This window comes from Capsella rubella, unplaced genomic scaffold (assembly GCF_000375325.1).
Source record: "Capsella rubella cultivar Monte Gargano unplaced genomic scaffold, Caprub1_0 scaffold_7, whole genome shotgun sequence".
NCBI lineage: Eukaryota > Viridiplantae > Streptophyta > Magnoliopsida > Brassicales > Brassicaceae > Capsella > Capsella rubella.
Window position 1 is genome coordinate 14,893,417 of NW_006238917.1, and position 15,145 is coordinate 14,908,561.

The 15,145-nt window shown below is 31.4% G+C and overlaps 2 protein-coding genes across 2 annotated transcripts; both read right to left on the reverse strand.

Annotated features, from left to right (window-relative positions):
• Nucleotides 1-912: 912 nt before the first annotated feature.
• Nucleotides 913-6,046, reverse strand: LOC17877918 (seco-amyrin synthase). The gene is made up of 14 exons (XM_006285560.2): nucleotides 5,751-6,046; nucleotides 5,474-5,659; nucleotides 4,591-4,680; nucleotides 4,325-4,516; nucleotides 4,160-4,244; nucleotides 3,699-3,865; nucleotides 3,393-3,584; nucleotides 3,201-3,314; nucleotides 2,304-2,546; nucleotides 2,129-2,227; nucleotides 1,986-2,042; nucleotides 1,858-1,904; nucleotides 1,277-1,766; nucleotides 913-1,172 (listed from the first exon to the last, which is right to left on the reverse strand). The coding sequence occupies exons 1-14, from the start codon at nucleotides 5,961-5,963 to the stop codon at nucleotides 1,056-1,058; spliced, it is 2,292 nt and encodes a 763-aa protein (XP_006285622.1). The 5' UTR covers nucleotides 5,964-6,046; the 3' UTR covers nucleotides 913-1,055.
• A 1,354-nt stretch (nucleotides 6,047-7,400) lies between these two features.
• Nucleotides 7,401-10,711, reverse strand: LOC17877605 (GDSL esterase/lipase At5g37690). The gene is made up of 6 exons (XM_006285619.2): nucleotides 10,433-10,711; nucleotides 9,730-9,857; nucleotides 9,500-9,626; nucleotides 9,258-9,370; nucleotides 8,340-8,589; nucleotides 7,401-7,782 (listed from the first exon to the last, which is right to left on the reverse strand). Exons 1-6 carry the CDS (start codon nucleotides 10,671-10,673, stop codon nucleotides 7,568-7,570), a joined length of 1,074 nt encoding a protein of 357 aa, XP_006285681.1. The 5' UTR covers nucleotides 10,674-10,711; the 3' UTR covers nucleotides 7,401-7,567.
• Nucleotides 10,712-15,145: the final 4,434 nt, after the last annotated feature.

The following is a 15,145-nucleotide window of genomic DNA, read 5'->3' on the forward strand; positions in this document are numbered from 1 at the left end:
TTTGCAATTTACTCATAGTGAAGATGAGAGAGAAGAAGAAAGAAGAAGAAAGAAGAAGGGAGAAAGAGAAAAAGAGAGAGAAAAAATGTGAGATTTTATCTATTTTATTTTATTTTAGTAGAACAATAGGGTTAAAAATGTCAGAAAAATAATAAGCTAAATAAAATTTTATGGGAGATGAAAATTTAATTTTTTTATTTATTTAGGTACATGCATTGTAGTTTCCCTAAATATTAATAATACTTTAATCTTTTGTAGAATTAAATAATTTAAATAATTTAAATATTCTGTAAACAATAAATTAAATATTATAAAATTTTAAGCTTTTAAAAGATATATTTATAATATTATAAACTTTGTAAAAAATTAAAATTTCTAATATATTGAAACTTTTTAAGAGTTTTAATTTTTAAAATAAAGAACTGAATTAAACCGTTTTTTTTTTGGATCCTTGAGAAATCAAACTTCGTGCTCATTTGTAGTTAAAAGCATATTCGTCATATTTATAGTGGTTTTGAAATGTTATCTAAATTTTTCTAAATTATGTAGACGTTGTACATACATTTTTTCCTTTATCGATTGAGTAATATACGTCGATTTACAAAAATTCAAATTGCAAACGATGTCGAATAAAATTTGTATTTTTATTATAGATAAATATCATGTAATAATATAAAATAAAAACAAATAAGATTATATAAATATATTGGAGAGAGATTCGATTTATTAGAGAGAGATTTTAGGAATTTTTTTTGATGTACTAAATACTTGTTTCCAATTTTGCTATTTGCTTATGATTTAATTACAGAAATTACTTTTAAGTCTTGTTATTTATTCAAATGGCAAGGGTTTAACTATGCAAACATTAAAAAATAAAAGGTTATAACCCTAAATATATTTTATTACAAAAGGTACTTCAAAATGTATATATAGATGGTCAGGATTTTGAACTGTGGAAAAATTTGTTGTGACAAAATATTTGGAAGAAGTTGTTTACATGTATTAAGACTGAAAAGTGATAGTGTTGATAAAAATAATAACTAAAAGTGGAGTGCTCACTTATGTAAACATAGAAGGGCTTGCGAATAATTTGCGAGTGACCAAAGAGTGAAGATGTTCCTATAATTAGGAGAATGAAACTTCAGATTAACATTGAACACCCCACTCATTTCCTGAAGAAAGAAACAAAAACATCATTTTCAGTAGTTTATGTATAAATTAACAAGATTTGATGACATATTTCTCATAAATTTAACTAAGTTAACATATTAATTACCTCTTGTGGGAAATCTCCATTATCCAATTGTAAATTGATCAAAACTTTGGCAGCTCGGTGAACCGGTCTAGGATCTCTTTCCATTTGACCAGCCAAAATCAGACTCATAAGTGCTTCTCCTGTATTCACAACATTCGTCATGTTGTTTCCATCTTTAGGAATGTATTTCCTTTCAAGACAAGAATGATAACTCTCTCCCCATCCGCCTTCGGCATTTTGCGTGTCGAGAAGGAATCGAACCGCTCTACGGATAGCCTCGCAATTGTTGTAGGTCTTGCCTGCAGCCACTAATCCTCTTAATGCAAACAAGGTTCCATAGAGGAAGCACACTGCCCAGTTACCATACCACGAACCATCTTGCATTTGAACATCCTCAATAAATTTTGTTCCATTTTTTATAAATTTTTCTACCTCTTGTCTTCTATGTTTTGGAAATTGTTTCATGAACCGAGCCATTGCTACTATCGATGACCCTGTGCATTCTACATACCTAAATACAATTTATGACCCAATACTTTTAGCCAAAAAAGAAAAAAGAAGAAAAATATTGTGATGCTATATATAAAAGAGTAACATATTACTGATGTTCCACTATTGCATTTTCCATAAACTCCACTGGACTAAACCACTGCATAAGATTTTATTTAAGTCATTTGTTACACTCAAATAAGCCAATCTTAAAACAAATGCAATTTCAAATGGTCAATACCTCTAGCCAAGTTTTCCCGGGTGCTGGCTCCCATGCTGCTAAGCCTCCATTCTTGCTCTAGCAATATTCATATCGAAAAAAACACAATTTTATAACAAATTTGCGAACATTCTCAACCAAACTTCTTACATATGATTAATAACCTGATAATGAAGAATCATGTTGACTGCATCATATAGCTTCTTTACATCCATTTTCTCACCAATAAACTCCAATGGCATGGTTTCAAACATTAAGCAGCACTAGCCATGACACACACATGCATATAATGTTAAGTAGATAAAAACTTTATAATTGAGAGAAGGCACATGTACTCACCTCTAAACTCTCGGCAGTACAATCTGAAATAGGCAATCCTTGGTCTTTGTCAGAAAAGCTCCATGCACCTTTTGTAATGTTTCTAAACATTTTGTGATGGTCACCAAGTGGGTTTTGTGTAAGCTGAGATTTCTTCAGAAAATCATATCCTTTTTTCAGAGTTGGCCTAATCTCATCATCAATATCACCAGCTAAAATGGCTTTGAGTGAAAAGGCTGTATCCCACAATTGACTACCAGAAATCTGCACAAGTATATACATAATCTTAATATGCTTTTGATGAAGGATGAATCATCATATATCCACAACAAGTAATACTAGAATACTAGACTAACCCACAAAATCTTAATTTTTATATTATATGTTTAAAGTATTTAGATATTTTGTCTTGTTAGAGAAGTTATATGCTTGACTTATGTGTTTTTAGTTAGCTAGGGAGTATATATAGTTAGACTCGTAAAGATAAACATTGACTTTTGTTATCAAAAAAATTTAGCGTCCTCAAAATTATTAATTATAACGATTAAATCTTACTTCAAAAAATTTGTTTTTTAAAACTTATCAAATTTGAAAAATCTCTCAATAAATCAATAGAGTTTACTGTATGATTGTATCGATAAATTAAAACATCTATAAATTAAGATTTTCACTGTGTCATCAACATTATTAATTTATAGAGATTTTACTGAAACACTATTGACTAAATAGTTTGTATATTAGTGATATTTGTTTCTCCGAAAATCAAATTTACATTTTTTTAAACATCTGACCATTAAAAAATGAAAAGAAAAATGCTAATTCTTATTACATTATTCTTACTTTATTTATGTAGTGCAATTACTCTTTCAGTCTTTATTTTTCATAGGTTCCCAAATAAAAGAAACGAAAAAAACTAACCTGGAATTTCAAACCATCATCACCAATCCATACAAAATCAAGGACTCGAGCAAGATGTCTCTTAAAATGATCACCTTCTGGCTCTTCTACCCAACATGCAAGCATACAAAATACCTACCAAATACGAACATAAAATTTTGTTATATTTAGATTATATTTCGGATGAGAAAGTTACTTATATTAGAGTAAAACCTTTGACACACATCCACCAGTAAGGTGTCGGGTCGCTTCATTATGGTAGTGAATGAGTTTGATTGTGGTTTGAAGAGCTCTTTCCCTTATGAGCTTATTGAAAGGCCAACTGCTTAGAATGTTCTCAGAGAGTATATGAACACTTCGCCAAAACAAATCTTGTATACATGATTGTTGGTTGAAAGCATCTTCCTACATTAATATATATCAACACATAAGTTAATGGTATATATCTATACTATTTCTTGACAAAAGAAAGGTCTCTAGTCCATTTTATGAAACATGAAAAAGTAAAAGGAAACTAACCTTAGCGCATAGGTTTCTGGCTTGGCTCCAAACGATTTGAGCGTAAGGTTGAGGATAAAGCTCTTTACGAAGCTGTAGAATGAGAGATGTTTGTGTAGCTACAAATTTCTTACCATATAAGTATGACAATGCCATGAAACTCTCTCGGAAATAAATCCACACGGTACCTACATTGGTTAAATATGATCAAATTCTTCAATCAGAGAGCTGAGGAGATAACAAAGGGTGCAATGGTTACTTGGTTCGCATCAAGATAACAACTAAGCTATATATTTTTGTTTTAATATCTTTGAATTTCGTAAATTGCATATATACCTTCTATGGAAACGTTGCACTAGATGTAAAAACATATTTCTCGAATAAATTCTTCATTTTATTCGAAACAAAAATTATATATATGATCAAATAAAACTACGGCCAATTTCATTTCAAATAAAAGACAAAGAATCACAAGAATCAACCTCCATTAATAGGAGAAAATGAAGGAAGCATCCAGAACTCAGGTGGTATAGCTTTGCAGCCAGACCAATCATACACTCCAAGAACCTATAAAGATTAAATTGGCAAGATTAATTAAGGATAAATCTAAATAGATTATCTTTTATTTACATAACATTAGGGTGTACCGAAAGCCAAGCTTTTCCGAACAATGGTGTATAGGTAGCACCACCATGGTCGAGGATCCATTTAAGTGCCCTTGCACAAGCACTTCCTTGGTCTGGTTCTACTCCTAGAATCCGTAGGCAGATGTAGTTGAGGATGGTGCTAAGCATACAACTATGGCTTTCTATGTGTAATCCCCAACCACCATCTTCACTCTACAAAATATTATTGTTGGCATATATGTGATTATATTTTATACATATACGTGAGTTCGATTAAAGTGTGGTACCTGATGGTTGTACAAGTAGCGCATGAACTCTTTGCGATGTTCCATAGTGAAGATTTTTTCCAAGTGTCCAGTTATGTATAAGCATAGTAACTGTGAATTTAGTTTTCGAAAATGGAATGTTTCAGTATATATATTAGTTTTTACTAATATCGACAAGTCCATAACAACTTAACAAGAGACGATTTAAAATGAAAAAATAAAAATATATGGTCATATATTTACATTACATAGCTTTTGAAAAATTCGTAAGTCCTAAATATCATTTAACTAAATTACTGAAGAATTGTGTAATTCTTTATTTTCATTTTTTTTTGTTTATTTGTCAACAAAAGGATTATATATATTTTCTAATTATTTAGGTTTCATTTTCAAACTTTGATTTAAAAATTTAGTTTGTTGTATTCTATTAAAATGATTCAAAATTAAATATACTTTTAAACACTAGCTAAACTTCATTTTATCAAAATCTCAAAAATTTCCATAGTAAATTGCATACGAAAGTTCAAAATTATTATACTTTTTTATTTGTATTGAAATTGCTTAGATGTAATATTTCTTAGATCAAACAAAAAGATAAGTATAAAATATCAACCCGAATGGTTACAAAACTTAGATGGCAGTTTTATTTGTGCCAAGGTTTCACAACGTCCTAGTCTAGTTGTACAAGATTTTGATGAAATGGGGTCTACTTTCATTTGTATGACATTGTCCAAATTTATTTTGTAATCTTTTTTTTTCTTAGATCTATGATCTATGAAATACAACTTATTTTTGTGAGACGAAAAAAAAAAAAAAAACTTATTTTTGTGCTATTCGTAAGAATTTTCCTATATAATATTAGAAAACCTACAAAATTGTTAAAGAAAGGATATGAACTTCTTACAAAGGGAGCGTTGAAGAACATGACACCAGAGTTCTCAGCAGGCCAGTGTCCATCATCAGCTTGCAACGCCGCAAGATATAGTATTCCTCTTCTCGTCGCGGCCTTTGCATCTTCATATGTTATTTTCTCTGCATCTTCTACTCTAACTCGCGGGATCTTTTGCTCAAACTTCTTCTCCCTCATAAACTTTATGAATCCAAATCAAACAAAAACATCTTCACATTCATATTATTAAATTATAAGAGACATAATTAGTATGTGTGATTCACTAGCTAACCTGCATGCGCCAAAGAAGATCAGGACTCGTTTTGAAACGTGACCGGTTAAGTGAGAAATTACGGCGAGCCTCGTCGACCTCCGAGAGTTCTTCATGAGAGCATGCATCTGTGTCAAACTCCCAAATCTGTCTACCAACATAGTTGTTGGTGGTAAACAAGTGAGAGGGATCATGATCTCTTGCTGAGGCAGCTCCGATCTTTAGCCTCCACATGTTTTATATCTTGTTACTATTTCTCTTAGCAAAATAAAAATCAAACAATGAACTAGTTGTGTGGATTATTTATAGAGACAAGTTAAATCAATACTATTATTTTGAGAAAGAATTAAGAAAGAAAATATATATTTTGAAATTTTGCAACATTTCATACATCTTAATATGAGAAGATATCTCATAATTTTTGGACCAAAATACCCTTATCTTTTGCATGTGATAATGAGCCTGCATAAAAACACATACATCAGACATGCACAGAAATCTGGGTCTTTCAGTTGTGATTTTGCTCTTAGCATTAAATGCATAACATGAATAATGTACATGTTTTAAACCAAGTCACGTTATTTTATCCCGTAATATTGTTTTTATAATATATAACGAGATATGTAAAACTACAATAAACTAGTTGTGTGGATTATTTATATAACTAATAAATTTTCAGATGTATCTAGATGTATTTTTGATCACGACACTTATTATAAAATAAGATACTACAATTAGATAATTTTAAAAAACTAAAAATATCATATACTAATGAGGATTTTGTTTTAGTCTTAAAGGTCGATAATGTCTAATCTACTACTATCTTGTGAAAAAGGCTCTAAAAGTAAAAAATAAGACTTCTCCAAACATCTAACAAGATGGTAGATTGGGACAATGAGGTCGAGAGATCCATGTATTAAGAAATGAGAAGAAAACATTTAAAAAGTTCTCATTACATAGCAGGAGACCACTATTGAAAAATGTAAAAATGTGAAAACTTTGAATAATAAAAAACTTGACTTAGGTCTATACACATAATGTTCCATTAGAGCAAAAGAAAATATAAATACCGAACTAATTACAAACATCTACCATGGTGATTGGTGAATAACTGTTACACATGTTTTACGTGTTACTAGTTATAACAAATTAGAATCCCAAGTTGAGTGTTGGCAATTTGTGATTGGTTGGAGTAGTGTCGGCCGATTTGTTTAATTAAATTTATAAGCATATAAGGGCCACTTTTATAAATGATACATATGGTGTGTTTATTATACGAATAAATTAAAAAAATTTGTCTATCGATGGCATACAAATAATGAATTAGTTTCTTGACACACAAAGAAAAAAAAAAAACAAGGTGTAAAGAGTTACACAATTTCGGAGCACTAATTATACAAAAGTTACATAATCAAACTTTTTTTTTTTTTTGAATTTAATGTTAAATTATATTCAAAAGAAAAATAACATTTGTACAACTAGTGCATCGTTTGTTTGAGAAAATTTTAAAAATTTGAGAAAATCAGAAAAAGCTGAGAACAAGTTTAGCTAGAAAATTATATTCATAATCAAACTTTTTGCATGCATGAAGAATATTTTTTTTTACATATTAATGTATATATATTTATAACTCATGTTTAGGAACCCTAAACACGAATACAACAAGATGTGTTTACAAACTCATAATGATCTCAGTATAAATAATACTTGTGTAATAAAGCCACACATACTTGTCCTGATGGTTACATCAAGAAACATATAATTAATTACACATGTATCTAGTGCAAGCATGTCCAATTTAACAAGAAAATATTGGTTTGATGTTCTTAAGTAGTATACTAGCGACCTGGTTTAGGAGCAGGAGAAGGAGCAGAGGAAGACATAAGAGTGGAGAAGAGATGATCGGCTAGGATTTGATTAGCCGAATCGGACGGATGAAATGCGTCCCAGAAGACAAAGTCTTTACGGTTTTTACACATCTTTGAATTGGGAAGACAAAGACCTCCAACGCTTGTGTCCACATTGCAACACGACGTGTTTGCTGTTTTAAACCCTACGTTCATTGAATATAAAAACCACATATACGTTATCGAACAAAACATCAAAATCTAAAATCTAAAAACCAAAATCGATATTCGAAAGCTATTTAAAAACTCGAAACATTCATGGCCTAATTATATTTTGGGACAACTTATATAGAAATCATATATGCGATATCTAACAAAATATCCAAATCTAAAATCTAAAAACTAAAATCTATAATTCGAAAACCATTTAAAAACTCGAAAAGCCTTATATTTCAGGGACAACTTGTATAAAAATTATATATGCGTTATCGAACAAAATATCAAAACCTAAAATCTAAAAACTAAAATCTATAATTCGAAAACCATTTAAAAACTCGAAAAACCTTATATTTCAGGACAACTTGTATAAAAATTATATATGCGTTATCGAACAAAATATCAAAATCTAAAATCTAAACACTAAAAACCAAAAATTTATAATTCGAAAACCATTTAAAAACTCGAAAACATTGGGCTTATATTTTTGGGACAACTTATGCCAAACTTTGGTAACAAGAAATGATTAGTGTTCTTTTTTTCTTACCGTAGTGAGTGGGATTGTTGATGAGATCAAGAACGGCAGGATAAGTATCGGCGAAGACGAACTTAGCTCCGGGGAGGCGTTTGTTGAGATCTTGAAGAAGCTTCGTCGTTCTTGAGTTGAATTCTAAAACCCATTCGTTAACTCGTTTGAGACACATTCCTGTCTTCGACTTCACTCTTTGTGATGGGATACATCCCAATGGACCTAACCCATGGAATATTACCTTCCTTGCTCCTAATTCGTATATTGTCTGTTCCACTAAATCTCAGTTATTTCATGGTTTTAAACTATGCAAATTGTAGATTAAATATAACATTGTCTAATCATGGCGCAGGTTTTGAAAACGTAACATACATGTTATTGTATGTTATGTATTTTATCTAACCGGATCAGAAAATACACAATGTTATTTATTCATGATAACGTGCTTTATTTTTCAAACTTTCATGCATATTAGCATATATATACTGAAAACAAAACTACATAACATGTGATAATTTTGCTTATAAAACTTTATCTAATAAATCGTTAATAAAATGTTGAGATTGTACAAAATCCAAAAAATACACATAACATTTTATTTTTTTTGGTGAAATGTCAAACACATAACATTAACTATAATGTATTTACACTTTCTCAATTGGTTATTTACGTAAAATAAATGAAATTTGTGTAGTCAATTACTAAGGAACCATAGTTATAAACTTATAATACATACAAACTCTTGGTAAGTTGGTAGTGTATATATATATAAGAGATTTTGAACCCCCAAACTTTTCCAAAGTAGGAATAAAATTATATAGTATATAGTAGAAAGGGCAGTGCAGATGACCAACCAATTTGTTTACTCGAATATCTCTCTTTTGATATTTTTGGTTTCAAGAAAAAAAAATAGAAGTTAGTAGGAATAATACATACCGAAAGCTGATTGTGTAGAGTTGAGGTCAAGAGTTCGACAAACTCGTCATGTGTATATTGCTGCCCATCTGCCATAAATGGCTGCAAGAAATTGTTTACATAATCGTTGCTTCCTATATATATTACAAATGAACAAAAAATTAGTATATTAATTTAGCATCGTAATTTAATACTTTTCTACAAAAATGAAAAAAAAAAAAGAGAGAGAAGAAAACTATAGATGTATAAGTTTAAATTTATACCTAAACCAATGAAGTACATGGCATCATTTACATGCTTGTTCGCAGCTCTATCTCCAATCTTCGCCCTAATGACTTCTTTAGTTTTCTTGAAACACTTTATTTGATCATTGAACGTCAACCTTTGAATCTGCTCGATCAAAATATATATCTTTTAATACTAAAATACTTATAAAAATATATCTAAAATTCTTAGAAGAATAAATAGAATAAAAGAAGATTATAATACGTACAAAGTAAATGCCAGTTTCATTGAGAATTCCAGCTCCTCCAGATGCGTAATTGATACCACTGAGATAAGCATCATCGTTTCTTGATAACGATAGATATGGTGGTGGCGATGCAATCCCAAGCTTTTTAGCTATAACAATCACATAAATGGTTTGTGAAATTTTAATTAGGGCATCTCTCTATAACGTTAAAATATTAAAAACCAAAACTATAATGCATAGGAGTGGGTTATATATACCAAACTATAACAATCATTTATATTAGAACAAACAAAACCAAAATAAACCCTTACTTTTAAAGTTATTTGTATATATATATGTATGGGCTGCCTGTAGCAGACCCCCTCTACAATAACCGTTCAACTCGATTCATCCTACACTTTCGTCCTCTACCCAATTCACCCTATACTAAATATAATTTTCTCAATTCCACCTAAACTATATAATCCATTATAATTCACCAAATTCAGTTAAACTTACTAATCGTGTTTAAAATCGACTAATCGCAATTACTGTACCGTGATTTCATTAAATTTGAAACTAAACTGTTAACCCGACCACATCTATATGACCCGAATTGAAACTAACAAGATTTGGGAAAATATTAGAATATATATATATATATGTGTGTGTGTCACAAAGATATGTACACATATTTATTAGAAGCATATAGGTAATAGGAGAAAGAGAGAGATAGATAATGTACATATGATATCGCCGATGGTCCGACCATTGGTGAATCTTCCGGTGGCTTTACCACCGGAGAAATCAACCCCATAGTAAGGGAAGTCCGCTCTTGCTAGTGAATATTGCAAATAATTGTTGTTACCAACTTCGGTTAACGAGTCGCCGAATATATAAGTTACAAGGGACGACGACGTTTGTGTTGGTTGCGCGGTTGCGTAGGCGGAGATGATGGCAGCTAGAGCCAGTCTTAAGATCATCATTGTATGTAATTTTGTGTTAGCTTCACTCTTTCTTGGGTTACTTAGTTTGAACAGAATGTATTAATGTCGCAAATATATAGTGATGATGCATGGATTCTTTTTAAATTATGGTTATTATGTTCATTGCAGCAAGCTTGTACATATAATATTAGGTGGTTAATTTCTTAACCAATAAATCTTTTGATGTTTACATTTAAGTTGTGATTGTTCTGGAATAATGAAGTTTCTAGAGAAACATCACGGTTGGGAAAAGATGGCATATGAGATATCTACTTTAGGTTAGACTCTTTTAGAGATGAACAGTTTGGTTTATGATTCGGTTCGGTTTGATAATAATATTTGTAGTCATCTAAACCATTCGTAATTCGGTTTAGTTTAAAATAAATGTAATTTTGAGTCAGTTTAATACTAGTATCTCTATAACCACTTGAATATTTGTGGCTATAGCATCGTAAGTTAAATAATTCGTCGTCTTTTTGACTAAATCGCTTTATAACCACGAATATTCGCGGTTGTGTAAGTGGCTATAGGTATTTTTTATACTAGTTTGAGTTATATAATATGATTATGATTTTTAATATAGAAAGAACATATATAAGCTTTCAATGTGCATTTTTTTTTTTCGATTCGGTTTGGTTTGATTACACCAAAAAATTGGTTTCAGTTCAGTTTTGGTTACAGAACTTTTTGAATTTAAGAAAATGAAACAAACGATTTTTAAAGAAACGTTCTCGATGCTTTTGATTAAACCATTTTGAGTTGGTCTTGTTAGGTTTCAACGGTTTATGGTTTATTTTCAACTCGGATCTGCATGGATACATGCATAGCTATATCTCACACGTATGGTCAACTTTAAGTATATAAACAGAGTATTTTGTTAGTATAAGTCTATAAAAATAAGTATGAAATGAGTAATTTGATTACTTAAATAACTAAATAAAACGTGTATGGATTCTTACAAGTTATGATTTGGTTGTTTAGGAATTAAACATTATAGTGTGAGATTGTAGTAGTTGGCCAACTGACGTCATAAAAAGTCAAAATGTAATGAGAAACCCAAATTTATGGATGAGTGAGTAACTTCATATCAGAATTAACATTTTCCAATATTTTTTTTTTATCTGAGAGATCGTATATAAATATATCATGATATTGATCATAAAGTATATGAGTTTTCGACATTTTCACCTCTTTTTGTTATTGATCAACTCAATATACAACATCATTGTAAACGTTTGACATGAACAGCTTGAGCATTTTTCGTCCATCCTTCACTTTTTCAATAAACAAGTCACACTTTTAAACAAAAAAAATATTCATCAACTTTTGAAATTACTTTATTTCTTTGAAAATTCTGAAATAAAAGGATTTATCTTTTAAAATTCTTTGAAAATGTTGTGGAAGAGAAAGCTCTATGATTAATAAAAAAACCCGTGGTGAATATATATTAGACATGATACAAAGTTAACATTGTATTTGTCTGACTACTTGTTAACTTAAGCTGTTCAAAACTGAACATGGATTTTGGTTTGTGTCTCTATTCTAAATTTTTGACTAGTCATATTACGAATTAAGAAGGTGAATATATTGTTCAATTAAATAGAATTATTTGATGGTCTGGAAAGAATGTTTCTCAATGTATTTAACACATGGATGGAGTCAAAACAACAAGAAACATAAACGCCTTGGGTAATTTATATAGTATATTGATTTCTTATCATAAATTGGATTGAGATTAGACTTTATATTCTTTTTTCAAATACTAAAGGTTGGCCACAATGTCCTCTTGCTTGGCAGAATACTGTCGAGCATGTCAATTCTTGCACTTCTTAAATGCTGTAAATTCACATGTAGTTTTATGTCATGTCACAAAAAAAAAAGAAGATCAAAATTGATTTAAAGCAATTAGGGAAAAAATCGTACCTTCGAAGATTTATCAAAATTGATTAGAAAATATGAAGAATGAACTCGATCTAGTGTCGCAGACTCCCAACCGAACTTTTGTAAAGAAACCATCGCAAAAACTTAATCTAACCACTTGTATGTTGGAAAAAACGATAGAAGACAGAAGATAAAATTGGATGAATGGATGATTTATATGGAAGAGAATTCAAAGATTCAAGTAGAAAAACTGTGCAAAGTAGATTCAATATTCAATATAGAGAAAGATTCTCAGACACCATAATAACTGATGAGAACTCATGATCTAACAAACGAAGAAGATGGAGATTATTATGTAATTTCTCATCCAGTAACAATTACAGTGAGGCCTCTTTTTATAAGAGAGTGTTCCGTTTTAACCAAGTAAATTCACTCAATTGATTCCGAGTTTACATAAATGATAAATCACACTATAAATTATAAACTTATAAAGATCATAACTTAATCTATGTGTATGTATATGTGAGTTTTTCTTTGATTGGTACATTTCCATTGGATCGGGACGTACGTAGAATAAAAAGAATCGAGTTACGTACATGCATTCATTGTAGCTACATCTATATCACATTTACGAAATCTATAGATGCATTAAAAAGAAGATGCATGCTCGAGATCACTCGAGTGATCAAAAGTTAATTAAAGCCAATGTCTCTTTCTATATATAGTGATCAAAGAGGTGTTTAGAGAAATGTTTTTGAACGTGAGTTTATTCTATAAAAATTTGTTTAGTCTTTGTTTTTTTTTTGTTTTAATAATCTATGTTCGAAGACTTTGTTCATTTAACTGAATTTCAAATCCTAATAACCTTACCATTCACTAATAAATGTTAACTATACTTGTAATTTTTTTTTGGTGGGAAAAAGGGAGACAAGATCTCCCACAAATTAAAAACAAAGAACAGAAAAATAGAAGAAAATGAAAATATATAGAGAAACACACAGACATTTAAGCTTGAAACGCGCCAAACAAACGCTTTTTCCTTCGATCTTTATTAACAAAATTTATCTTTTCCTATGATACAATTTTGTCTCGGCTCTTACTCAATCTATTCCTACCAATAGAATTGAACCCGACTAAAGAACGAGCACTAAACCTATCTCTCCTACACCCGTGTAGTCCCAAGAGAAAACAAACACTCACCTTCTCAGCTTTTTGTTTTGCTAGCTTCGAAGTTTACAATCACGTACAAAGAGTCTAAAGTGTTCAAAAGTGGCTCGTGGCCAAACCCTAGACTATTTATACTCACTACTCGAAACCCTAACCATAGGATCTTCGAGAATCTCACGGAAACGGAATATACTTGCTTGTCAAGCTTATCCTTTCCTTATTTGATGTGAAGAATATTCACCATATCTTCACACGCAATTCGTCTCTATCTTTGCTGCCAAGCAAGAAATCTTCCTTAGCACGTCACTCCATCCACTTAAGCTTTGCCACGTCATCTCACGACTCCATGTCAGCAACTTCAAGTGTCTGATGTGATCCCAGGCGTCTGATGTGATCTCAGGCGTCTGAACGGATGCAGCTTCCTGATCTCCACAGCAAGCTGTTCTGGAACTGCATCTTCAATCTCCCCCTTTTTGACTTAGTTTGATAATCAAGCATCCTTTGTGATAAACCTGAAAGTCACAGAGAGACAAAACCAAAACACAGCAACAAGGAAAACATCTAGCAATATAACTAGCACAAATCCCAAAATAAAAAATCCTAAAAAGCCATGTTTAAACATATTACAGACCCAAAAGCTAAAAGCTAACGAAACAAGATTCTGTAATAAAAATACATTGTTGCTAACAACCAAAAACAAACAGCAACAACAGCAACTGCTCCCCCAGGACAAATGCTCCCCCACAAATCAACCAGTCCTATGATCATCAGAATCAGAATCATCTCCCCCTGCTTGTTTGCACAACTAAGTCAAAAACAAGTAACTTATGGATCACATGAATGACAGATTGAAAGAAGAAACACTTACCTGCATCGATGATACGCTGCATGATCTGAATTGCACGACGCAAAGCCTTGCGATCATCTGAAAAGCACACTGGAACCTCAGCCGTCTGTCCTCTCTTCGCTTTGCCCTTCTTGTTGGACTTTGGCACTGGCTGAGATACATCCGGATGCACAGGGTGTTGTGACTGGATCAGCTGATAAATCAAACTGGGAAACGGCAGACACCACTTTGAGACAGGGGTCAGACTCATGTTGATGATCAGCTTAAAGACCATCCTCCCAAAATCAAACGGCTTCTGATGCATCACCTTGTAGACCAATTTGGCTCTGTCAGGAGTGACATACCCATCATTAGTAGTAGGCAGCCAGTTGGTACAATAGATCTTGAGAAGATCTTTAGTGTTGTTGTCCTCAACCTTAGACAATTGGAACTGCTTGAAGACCTTGGCTTTACCTCCAGACACAAAGAGAGCTATGTCTGAGGTAATCACTTCAGCCATATGCCGTTGTTCTGTGCGCTCTATCTCACAGCCGGAAGTCCAAACAACGCATTAATCCTGTCAGGACTAAACTCATAC